The sequence below is a fragment of the Chroicocephalus ridibundus genome, unplaced genomic scaffold (genome assembly GCF_963924245.1).
Source record: "Chroicocephalus ridibundus unplaced genomic scaffold, bChrRid1.1 SCAFFOLD_203, whole genome shotgun sequence".
NCBI lineage: Eukaryota > Metazoa > Chordata > Aves > Charadriiformes > Laridae > Chroicocephalus > Chroicocephalus ridibundus.
Genome location: NW_026961810.1, coordinates 12,567 through 24,421, shown reverse-complemented (window position 1 = coordinate 24,421; position 11,855 = coordinate 12,567). Strand labels below are relative to the sequence as shown.

General features: G+C 48.0%; 1 protein-coding gene across 1 annotated transcript; it reads left to right on the top strand.

The window, feature by feature from the left end:
• The first annotated feature begins 2,340 nt into the window (after positions 1-2,340).
• On the top strand, positions 2,341-11,556 carry LOC134509807 (high affinity cationic amino acid transporter 1-like). The gene is made up of 5 exons (XM_063322385.1): positions 2,341-2,400; positions 4,494-4,660; positions 9,100-9,311; positions 9,640-9,788; positions 11,405-11,556. The coding sequence occupies exons 1-5, from the start codon at positions 2,341-2,343 to the stop codon at positions 11,474-11,476; spliced, it is 660 nt and encodes a 219-aa protein (XP_063178455.1). The 3' UTR covers positions 11,477-11,556.
• The last annotated feature ends 299 nt before the right edge of the window (positions 11,557-11,855 follow it).

Sequence of the window (11,855 nt, the reverse complement as noted above, 5' to 3'; positions counted from 1 at the left end):
GCTCATGCGGGTTACTACGGGACAGCTGGGGGGCTTGCTGGTGAAAGGATATGGAATCCTCTGGTCCACTAAGAGTTATGTCCCGTTCTGTTTTTGTAGAGAGCAGTTTGTGGAAATGGTCAGTTTCCCTCTCACTCTCTCTGATGTTCCTCAATCATAGAATCATAGAATCATAGGATCATAGGGTTGGAAAGGACCTCTGGAGATCATCTAGTCCAACCCCCCTGCCAGAGCAGGGTCACCTGGAGCAGGTTGCACAGGAACGTGTCCAGGCAGGTTCTGAATGTCTCCAGAGGCGGTGACTCCACCACCTCTCTGGGCAGCCTGTTCCAGTGCTCTGCCACCGTCAAAGGAAAGAAGTTCCTTCTCATGTTTAGGTGGAGCTTCCTCTCTCAATCTACTCAATCTATTCAGCTCTTCTCGGAACTCCATCTCTTCATCTTGGAGCTGTGCCACCTGGCTGAGCAGGTCATCAACCTGCTCACACCGCACACAGCCATGGTCAGCATTGTTGTCCGCTGCCAGTGAAATATCTGGCCTGGATACCAGTATCCATCCGGGTGGGTGCTGGTTTGTCCTACCCTTAAGGACATTGGGTGGTGAGACCCTCTCCAGAACAGTGGAGAATCGCCGTGGTACCAGCTTAAAAATGCTATCCCATAACTCAGGCGCCAGCATGGACACCACCCTACCAGAACAGTGGACCTCCTGGCTGCCTCACACCACGCTGGGGCTGTGGTCTCCAGAGCAGCCTCTGGGGCTATCTTGAGCCACTGGTGTTGGCACAACTGAGGTGCCTTCACTGTCATGTCCCTACCCTACCAGTACTTCTTGCATTGTATTTTATTTTGGTTAGAGCTTTCTGACTGCTCTTTGGGACCTCACGGTTATGTTTCCTGGGAGGTCAGATGTGCAAGGGTTGCCCTCAGTGACCAGGCCTCAAACAGCCCCTCATTCTCTGGGGGTTCTTTTAGAAAGCAATAACACGAGTCCTTATCTTCCTCTTCTGCAAGACAGGCAAGGGGTAGTTTTGGCTAACCTTCGGATCATCCTCATGGTCTCCTGGATGCTCAGGGAACTTACAAACCCCTGATATTTTCTGTTCCTGTAACCTGCTTTGTCAGTGTAACATGACAGATTTGGTCTGCACATGTTCTTGCAAACAGTGTAAACACAATGCTAATACCAAATGAAAAAGCCTGTCCTCGTTATCATCAATGTGGCTCTGGAGATAACCAGCACTTCAGTGTCAGTGCAGCCAGGAAATTGGGAATGCCAGTGCTTAGGAAACCAAACGTGACAGTAGAGCAAAACTGGATCTGACATGAGAATGGAAAGCTATCAGGTCCAATGCTGCAGTTCATATATGTCCAATGTCAAAACACCAAAGCAACTAGAAAACTCACAAGCATGCGAGGAAAAATCTGCCAAAACAAATGTGTAAGAAGCCAAATTAACGGGATATGCCATTGAATTAATCAATCTTCATTCATATTTATCGCAACAAAGTTTGAAAGGGAAGGCGGAGTAAGCAGGAACCTTTGTTGCCCTCCCGAGAGTTTTGTGTCGAACAGGGTCAGCGTATCAAAGGAGCTTTGTAGGCTCCCTTCACCGGGCACGGGTGTGAGTACAGCCACTGAGGGTGAGCACTAAGGGCCAAAGGCTCAATGTCCATACTAATGACACAGCTGTTTCCCGTGGGTGAAAAGGTCATAGGCGCTGGAAGGAGATTGTGAAAATATCTGGCATTTCAGTGTGACAGTTCAATGGCAAGGGAGAAAAAAATCGCTTTGATGTGATCTGGGATTAATTTTTCTTTTTTTTGGTCAAAATGTGAAACCAAAACAGTGGCTTTTGTACAAATTAAAATGTTGCATTCATTTTTCAGGTACTTTTAGTGAATGAGGGATTTCATTATTGCTTGGAAAACTGATGAGAAAGGTTTTCCATTGGCTGCATCCCAGGAAATGACTCTGATATTGAAGTAATTTTCATAAAATAAAATTACGCTCATGATGGAGATGAAGGAAGCCTTCTTCCTCATACCTGTACTCTACAACACAATGATTAAGTCTTCTGTCTGGAATATGTCCTGTCTCCTCAGACAGAAAGAAAAATAGAACAACACGTTTGTTCTACGCTTAAACTACTGCGCTGTTGAATAGAAGACACAGTAGCAACTCTTTTTCCTATCATCAGCTTTCTAAGGTACAGACCTCCCAGTATTTCTGCCACGAAAGGCTCGCTGATGGACTGCATTTCATCAAGCAAAAAAGACACTGAAAATTGCCCTTATGTATTCTCCATTCAAGTCAAAACTCCCTGAGGACAGACTGAGGTATGACTTATATTGGTGCAGTATCTGAGCAGCTCCAGAAAAACTGGCAGATAGCCAGGCAGGTAGGCAGAGAGGTGGGAAGGAAGGAGGAATTTTTCTTTCTCATATTTGATCAGAACTTCCTATGTTGTCCAATTAAATGGAACAGTGGCCAAAACTTAGCAGTGTAGTTCAGAAAAAGAAATCTGCAGGACTTCGAAATAACTGCATGTGAGGACCTGGAAAAATAACTTGGTAAAAGATGCCATGATGCAGGCCTGAGGATGGTCAAGACACCGGTGTTGTTCAAAGAGATGAAGAAGGGAAGTAGTCATGAGGGCTTGGGCGAGAGGAAAGTCTCTGCTTTAGTTTCCTGGAGCTTCAGCTAAGAGCTAGGCATCCTCGAGGATACGCTGTCAGGGAGACAGGTCAAGATTTTACTTTAGACCAGGAATAATTGTGGGATGGGGAGTCAGAGTTAAGGTCTGCCTTAGTGTATCTCTCCTCTGAGAACTGCAGACTACCTGAGAGATACTAACTCATTAGAAATGCTCATTAATTAAACCTCCATGTACTTATTAACAATAGGTAAGCAATAGTAGATCCACTGCAAAAAATGGGTCAGATCAGGCAAGGAACATCAGAAAATTGCCCAGACCCACATAGGAAGTCAACTGCGGCTAGGGAGTAAACATGGGAGCTGGAATTACCTCCCTAAATCAAAATGTCTCTCCTCCCTGCCAACTTACATGCTTGCGTCTATTCTGAGGTCCAAATATATGTACTGTATCTCCACAAACACCTCCCAGTTCTCTACGATACCTTCTAAAAATATGCACTGCACACAGATGCTCTGTGGCTCTTGTCATTAAAACTGCTCCTTCAGAATAGCTTTTCTGTATCCAATGCTTTCCCAATATTGAGGGGAAAAAAAAAGAAAAAGACTGACCTGCAAATGGTGCTTAGTCACTGTTGTGCTTTTTTCGGTTCCCTGGGGCAAGGACTTATATTATAATTGGAAAGAGAAGCATATACATTGGGAAATCTCTTGTACCAATAAATATTTCAGTCGATACTTGCAGAAGCAATAACTGAATCCCACTGCAGATGATGTTCAAAATGATCTACAGGCTTCCTTCAAAAAAGAGGTGTTCTAACACTCCTGTTTCAATCATGCCAGTTATCAGGTAATCCTCCCTCATAATACTCTTTAGGTTAAAGTTTACGACCACCTAGATATCCCCCAGTGACTGTACTTTAACAAGTTTTATATTAAGCCATACATTTTTTCTTAACCTGCTTAGTAGCGTATCTCAAGCTATATCTGAATAGATGATTAGGTTAATGGAAGACACTATCAGCTTTTCATTAGACCAAGTACATGAATAGTTTTAAAAGACAAACTCTAGCAAAATATACTGCACAAGCATGTGTTTCTGCGAAGATATTTTCTATTAAGCAAATTAAATGCATTAATTCATTCTCTCCTTCCTTAATACTTAAAATCCAGGCATATATCCAGAAGAATAACATGAAAAGCTACGTGTTAGAAACGTCCCACAACTTCTCTCACACACGCCGATCTCCTGCTACCTGTAGCTACGTACTTACCTCCGCACTGACATATATTACACGACCCATTTTGGTGCCTGGAAGTTCGATTGGTTTAGATTCACCCTGACATAAGAAAACATGTAGTTTTGCCTTGTTTCCTTTCTAGGATGGAGGATCAGTCCCCGTCAGAAAGGAGGATCACTAGAGAGGTAAAACCTCAGGACAGCTAGAAGTTGAAAAAAATCTCTCTTCAAACTTTAGAACTCTGTGCAAGTTCCCTTTCTAACTTGTACTCCACAGGGTTATTAAAAATGTATGAAAAGCATAGCAACAAATCAAGCCAGCTGTTACTACAGAAGATGCCGGTGGTCCCTCCTTGTTTCACGAAAATCCAACCCTTCCGTTTAGGCTGCAGGATAAAATGATGTAAGGCACCGCAGTGCGTGTGAAAGCGACAGTTCAGGCTTGTCCCTGGTGAACCAGAGCTCTGCACACCGTAAATAAGCCGAGCATCGCTCCCCACTCCGCCACCCCGGGATGCGCACACACCACTGACTCCAGCTGGAAGCAGCGGCACAGGCTTAATCACGGCAACGGCCGCCTTCCTGCCCTTTCCCTTAAGGATAAATTTAAAAGTACCGTCTCGTCCTCGCACCGAACGCAGCAAAACAACTTGGAGCAGAATTTGCCCATCCTGGCAGGACTGCCGCCAGCCGGCCGCACTGCCACCCGCCTCGCCCGGAGCCAGACGATGAGCCCCGGGGGCGATGCCGCTATCAAAAAGGGGATGTCGCGCCCCCGCACACCGTGGCCGGCCTGATGCCGCCGGGGGATGGCCGCAGCGGCGGGGCCGGGGGTCGCGGAACCGGGAGCAGGGAAGGGGCAGGGGCAGGAGAAGGAAGGGGAGGGTGGCTGTTGGTGGCTGCCGGTGGCTGGGGAAGATCAGCGGGTGCGGAGCGGCAGAGCAGTCACCGGCGTGGCGGAGGGCTGCCCGCTGCCGTTCCTGCCGCCGCACCCCGGTTTAGAATCACCGCATCATAACGGAGTTACGGAACCGACCAGGCTGGAACAGACCCTTATGGTCACCGAGTCCAAACGTCACCCTACCGCTGCCAAGTCCACCACTAAGCTGAGTCCCGCAGTGCCACATCTACCCGTCTTTTAAATACATCCAGGGGTGGTGACTCAACCGCTTCCCTGGGCAGCCCGTTCCAGTGCTTGACGACCCTTTCAGTGAAGGAATTTTTCTTAATATCCAAGAGGTTTGCTCAGGCGTCTCCCGAGAAAAGGGGGTCCGCTCGCTTGCCCAGAGCAGGGCACGTCCAGCAGCGCCGTGGCGGGAACGTGTTGGGGCGAGCAACGGCCGGGAACGGTTTTGAAACTTCTCTGCCAAAGCTGCAAACGTGCTGAAATCCGGGAGCGCGCCCGGGCTCCCCCCGGGAGGCGGCTCTGGCTGATTCTCATCTTCATGCCGCATTCACAGCCACTGATCGCTGCAGTCCCCGTCCTCCGCAACCCTCAACCGTGCTTTTAACCCGAATGTCTCCCGGCTCGCTGCCGGCGCGGCTGGTCGCCCCCACCGCTCCCCAACCGATCCTCACCGGTCCCTTTGGTCAGCTTAGGTCCTCTCGGAGAAAGTGAACCCAAACTCATTCAGTTTAAATTAAGCCACACCCCCACTCGCCCCGCACTGGTCCCTACCGGTCCCTTTGGTCAGCTTCGGTCCTCTCGCAGAAAGTGAACCCAAACTCATTCAGTTTAAATTAAGCCACATCTTGCAGGTCAAGGTGTGCAGCATTAAGGTGAGAAAAGACGCAAACCGAGAAAACAAAAGGAAAACCGAAACTATTTTAAAGAGCAGCTCCTCGGTCAAAAGCACAAAAATGCTTTTTGTGCTTTTGAGGATGAAGAAAGAGGGGTCTCTCTGGTGGGAGCATTCTCCAGGTTGGAGGTAGGTTCCTACACGGACAAGGTTGAACATACAGTTGAAGGCACCAATGCCTATGGGATTAAGATATAGAAATGGAAATAAGCATAACCGATACAGGAGCAAAAAGCTTAGCAAAGCAGGCATGTCATGGGAGAGGACAACACCTACACCCAAATTCTAGGAGAACTGGCACTTTAAACAGCAGGTTCAGACCAAAGTTTTAAATTATCAACTCTTTCTTTATTTTAAAATGCTAGAGTCAACTGCCTGATTTCAGTGGCATGTGGCACTTGATTCGCATACTGAAAGGAACAATACATTAAAAAAAGAAAATTGTCAAGCACAACAAAGCACCAAAGGCATCTAGATCCATGACAGTGCAGGCTGCTGCTTCTGTACACCAAAAGAGTTGATATTTTTAGATGAGGGCCCTATGTAACTCTCACCTACTGGGGATCAAGTGACTTCAGATATGGTGCCAACCACAAGATTGGTCGTTAGGCTGGGAAAGATGGGGAATCACTGAAGAAGCGTTAAGCACAGAGGAGCTGTTTGGGGGGAGATGGCAAGGAGTTGCCATAAATGGAGCTACTGGGCTGAGCAGAGACCATTAATGGAGCTGTTCAAAGATCAGTCCTTGGGGCAAATTATAGAATCATAGAATCATAGGGTTGGATGGGACCTCTGGAGATCATCTAGTCCAACCCCCCTGCCAGAGCAGGGTCACCCAGAGCAGGTTGCACAGGAACGCGTCCAGGCAGGTTTTGAATGTCTCCAGAGTTGGAGACTCCACCACCTCTCTGGGCAGCCTGTGCCAGTGCTCTGCCACCCTCAAAGTAAAGAAGTTCCTCCTCATGTTTAGGTGGAACTTCCTATGCTCAAGTTTGTGCCCGTTACCTCTTGTCCTGTCCCTGGGCACCACTGAAAAGAGCCTGGCCCCATCCTCCTGACACCCACCCTTTAAGTATTTATAAGTGTTGATAAGATTCCCCCCTCAGTCATCTTTTTTCCAGACTGAAGAGACCCAAATCCCTCAGCCTTTCTTCGTAAGAGAGGGGTTCCAGTCCCCTAATCATCTTGGTAGCCCTTTGCTGCACCCTCTCCAGCAGTCCCCTGTCCTTCTTGAACCGGGGAGCCCAGAACTGGACACAGTACTCCAGGTGTGGCCTCACCAAGGCAGAGTAGAGGGGGAGGATGACCTCCCTCCACCTGCTGGCCACGCTCTTCTTGATGCACCCCAGGATGCCATTGGCCTTCTTGGCCACAAGGGCATGTTGCTGGCTCATGGTCACCCTGTTGTCCACCAGGACTCCCAGGTCTCTTTCAGCTGAGCTGCTCTCCAGCAGGTCAGCCCCCAACCTGTACTGGTGCCGGGGGTTATTCCTCCCCAGGTGCAGCACCCTACACTTGCTGTTGTTGAATTTCATAAGGTTCCTCTTTGCCCAACTCTCCAGCCTGTCCAGGTCTCTATGGCAGCGCAGCCATCCTGTGTGTCAGCCACCCCTCCCAGCTTTGTGTCATCGGCAAACTTGCTGAGGGTGCACTCTATCCCCTCATCCAGGTCATTGATGAATGTATTGAAGAGGACTGGACCCAGTACTGACCCCTGGGGAACACCACTTGTCACTGACCTCCAACTAGACTCTGTGCCCCTAATCACTGCCCTCTGAGCTCTGTTTTTCAACCAGTTATCTATCCACCTTACTGTCCCTTCATCTAGCCCGCTTTTCCTAAGCTTCCCTATGAGGATGCTGTGGGAGACGGTGTCGAACGCCTTGCTTAAGTCAAGGTAGACCACATCTACTGCCCTCCCCTCATCTATCCATCCAGTCATGCCATCATAGAAGGCTATCAGATTAGTCAGACATGATTTCCCCTTGGTGAATCCGTGTTGAGTACTTCTGATAGCTTTTTTTTCCTCCACATGCCTTGAGATGATGCCCAGAACAAGCTGTTCCATCATCTTTCCAGGGATGGAGGTGAGGCTGACCGGCCTGTAGTTCCCTGGCTCCTCCTTCTTGCCTTTTTTGAAGACTGGAGTGATGGTGGCTTTCCTGCAGTCCTCAGGCACCTCGCCTGTTCTCCAGGACCTTTCAAAGATGATGGAGAGTGGCCCAGCAATGACTTCCGCCAGCTCCCTCAGCACTCTCGGGTGCATCCCATCAGGGCCCATGGACTTGTGAATATCTAATTGATCTAATTGATCCCTCACTCGATCCTCCTCAACCCAAGGGAAGTCTTCTTCTTTCCCTGTTACTTCCCCCAATGTCTGGGACTCCTGAGGGTTGGGCCAAGCAGTAAAGACCGAAGCAAAGGCGGCATTCAGTAACTCTGCCTTCTCCGCATCCTCCATCACCATGGCTCCTGTCTCATTCAACAGTGGGCCCACAACTTCTCTGGTCTTCCTTTTGCTTCCAATATACTTGTAGAAGCCCTTCCTGTTGAGCTTGACATCCCTAGCCAGGATTAATTCCAAGGTGGCCTTGGCTTTCCTTGTTTCATCCCAGCACGCTCTGGCAGCATTCTTGTAATCCTCCCAAGGGGTCAGTCCCTTCTTCCACTTATTGTAGACTTCCTTCTTCCACTTGAGCTTTTTCAGAAGCTCCCTGCTCAACCATGCGGGTCTCCTGCGTCCCTTGGCCGATTTCTTTCTCTTAAGGGTGCACCAATCCTGAGCTTGGAGGAAGTGGTCTTTGAATATCAACCAGCTTTCTTGAGCCCCTTTTCCTTCCAGAGCCCTAGCCCATGGGATCCCTCCAAGCAGTTTCTTGAAGAGGTCGAAGTTAGCCCTCATGAAATCCAAGGTTGTAATTTTACTTCTTGATGTTTTGTGCATAGTACCCATGATCCTGAACTCTATCATGTCATGATCACTACAACCTAGGGTGCCCCCAACCTTAATGTCCTCCATCAGTCCCTCTGTGTTTGTCAGTACCAGGTCCAGGAGTGCTCCTCTCCTTGTTGGCTTCTGTACCACCTGTGTCCTTCTGTACCATGAAGTCCTCCCTTGATCGTGTTTTGGTGACACGAACGGTAGCGTTTATGGAAGAGCACTGTTCAGTTTAAAACACTGACGTTACAACCAAGCTGTAGGTGATAGTAGCTGACCATGTTTGCTCGTGTTATGACAGCATTATTCCTCATGTTTCCCCCTGAAACAAAAGGGTGTAGACATTATGTGTGCCTATTCTGACGTTATAGTGATCTGGCGTGCAGCCATGGCTATCTGTGTGGCTTTTGAATGAACAGTACCCTGCACCAAACCAATATGCTCTTTCTTTCATTTCCCTTTTCCCAGCTATCAGCCAGAGCAGCCTAATTTGGCATACCAGACGGCTAGGACAACAGAGGAGACAGATAACAACGAGTCTGTGAGCACCAGTGAGTCACAAGCTGGATTTTTGCCAGAGGAAGAGGAGAAATGTTCCCTCAAAGCCATACTGTGTCCCCCAAATTCGGACCCTTCCAAATTCTCTGGCTCGGTGGTGAACGTCTCAACCTTCATCATTGGTAAGCACTGGGCAGTGAGCCAGCTGGTAGGTCCTTGTACTCAACCTGGTGGGAAAGCTCACCTCCTGGCTGTAATTTTGGTGAGCTCTTGTAATGGCCAAAATAACTGAAGATCTACAGATTAAATTCATGACTTGAAGAGAAATCCACGTATGAGAGGAGGGGGGTGTATAGGGGGAAGGGCAGATCTCTTACAGTTAGCTTTTTCGTGTGTTGCTGTTCTGTTTGCTGAGCTTTCAGATTCTGCTTTGCCTGCTTGTGGTTTTAGGGTGGTTTTTTTTCCTGTTCCTAAAAAAAGAATCAGTAAGCTTTTGGTGTCTGTTCACAGGTTTCCTTATTGTGGGTAGCTGTATCCTCACTGCCCTTGAGCCGAGCACTCTGATAAAGGCTGTATGGATTATTGCTGCTATCCTTGTTCTTCTTGTCAGCTTCATTATATGGAAACAGCCTGAAAGCAAAACTAAGCTCTCCTTTAAGGTGAGCGTACTGGGAGGTGTAGCTAGAAAAGAGCTGCTTGGGACATGACTGGAGGAGGAAGTGCATGTTGGCCTGTATCAGAAGGGGGGACGTGGCCAAATGGACAGGCAGAGAATATAGGCATGATGTGAACTTTTCCGTGCAGGGCTGCCAAGAGAGCTGATAGTTTGAGCTCTCCAGCTAGCGTGGCTGTAACCTCTCGTAGGCTGCACTCCTTGTATAAAGGGACGTCCTGCCAGAGCTCAGCTCAGCCTTTGTGGTTTCCTCTTTGGGTCTAACCTCAAACATCAGTGTTGGTGCTTTGCTGCAAAGTGCAGCGTGGCAGAAGCGTTGTGCCAAGCCTGTTGCCCAGCAGTGCCATGTGGGCAAAAGCAGATTTGGCACAGAAAGAGGGGCTGAAGGTGTTAGCTGAGAGGCTGGAGAAGGGAATCGGGAGGGGAAGCCACGCCTTTTCCCGACAGAGATGACAGTAGAGGACTTGGAAGGAAATGTAAATGGTGCTGGAATCCAGGAGAAGCTGGGAGGGCAGAACCTGGTGCAGAGATGTGGGCAGAAGGGAAGGGCGGGACAGTGCTTTTGAAAGCAGATGGTTATAGGATGTGGAAGAGACAGATACCAGAGGAAAAGGGGATGGTTTTGAAAGGCCGTGTCAGATTGTGGATACAGAAGGAGATAGAACCCATGAAGCAAGTTTTGTGTGTGAGGGTCAAAGGGTTACTCACTAAAAGGCTCTACGAAAGTGCACTTTCATGTCTCACTTAGTCCCCATGGAGACTAAGGGATGATCATTCTCTTTTTAACAACCTGAAGTATGAAGGACTCTGTTGTTTTCCTGCCCTGTCCCAGCACACCATCCTTCCTACGTAAAACAAACACCGGGATGGGGGTTTTTTTCCCCAGTATAATCCTGCAAGTCATGTCTTATCATACTGTTTTGAGGTTATTTCCCCAATTTATTAGTTTTGGATTCTAATCCCATCCTCCAAACTGCTCTAATTTTGACTGCTCTTCAATTACAGTTTTTCAGTAAATTCTCTAATTTTAGTAATTTAATCCAATCAGAGTTGCCCAATGTAATGTTTGCAGCTCATCATGGGGTTATTGTCTCAGAAGTGGACACAGAATGTCCAGGAGCGAAAAACTTCAGAATTGTCGTCTAGACTGTATTTTCTGAACTTGCTTCTGAGATCTCTTTGCCTTATACTCAGGATATTTTACGTCCTTTTTTTTTTACCTCAGCCACTACACTGTCTGAGAAAAAAAAATTAGATCTGTCACTGCTAAATCTGCAATGGCTGTTTCTTATCTCCTCTTTGTCCTTTAGACATTTACAACGTGACTGTCTAGTGATTTTTCTCCAAAGTCTCTGGGAATCCAAGGCTGAGTGGTTTGTTCCCCAGTTGTTTTTCTGTATTTCTTTTTAATAGGTAATTTGTCTCCCTTCTCCAGTCTTTAGAGACCTTACTGACCTACCAAGAGCTCTCAGAGATGCCTATTAGTAGTTCAGAGATCACTTCTGCAATCTCTGGGTACATAACTCACCCCTCTAGGGAAATCTCATTTGTCCCTACTGACTTGAGAAAGCCTAATTTAGAAAAATATTCTTCCGTTTCCAGACAGCCGACTCGGAATTCAACTCTGGGAGGGCGCCCCATCTTCGGATGGTCCCGGAGGAGATTCCGACTTAGCTCACCTGGATTTTCCGAACTGAGATTTTCCTGAACTTTTTCAGGAAAGCAAAAAGAAAAGAGAAAGGACATACTGCAGCTCCCCGTAATTTTTGTCCACAAAGAGCCGGACAAAGACTCAGGAGTGAGTAAGTATATTGCGGTTCCGTTCGGTCGGGGATTGGGTACCTGGGTGCGAGTGACTGAGACGTCCACTGGGCTTAGTAGCCCACCGGACGAAGTGAGTGTGGACCTCCTAATAGTGCGGTTCCCATTGTCCGCGAGGGCGTGGGCCACGAACGGAGGGAAGGGAGTGAATTTTGAGTGAAAGAAGGCACTTTCGGAAGATGGGACAGATGAAAAGTAGGACTTCTGGTTCCATGCAGGAGATACGGGGTGG

Bases quoted from the DNA above. Each gene is read 5' to 3' on its own strand.
- LOC134509807 (XM_063322385.1), top strand. From the start codon at position 2,341: ATGACTTATATTGGTGCAGTATCTGAGCAGCTCCAGAAAAACTGGCAG. The intron at 2,401-4,493 runs GTAGGCAGAGAG...CTTTCCCTTAAG, and splicing joins ACTGGCAGATAGCCAGGCAG to GATAAATTTAAAAGTACCGT. The intron at 9,789-11,404 runs GTGAGCGTACTG...TTCCGTTTCCAG, and splicing joins AAACTAAGCTCTCCTTTAAG to ACAGCCGACTCGGAATTCAA.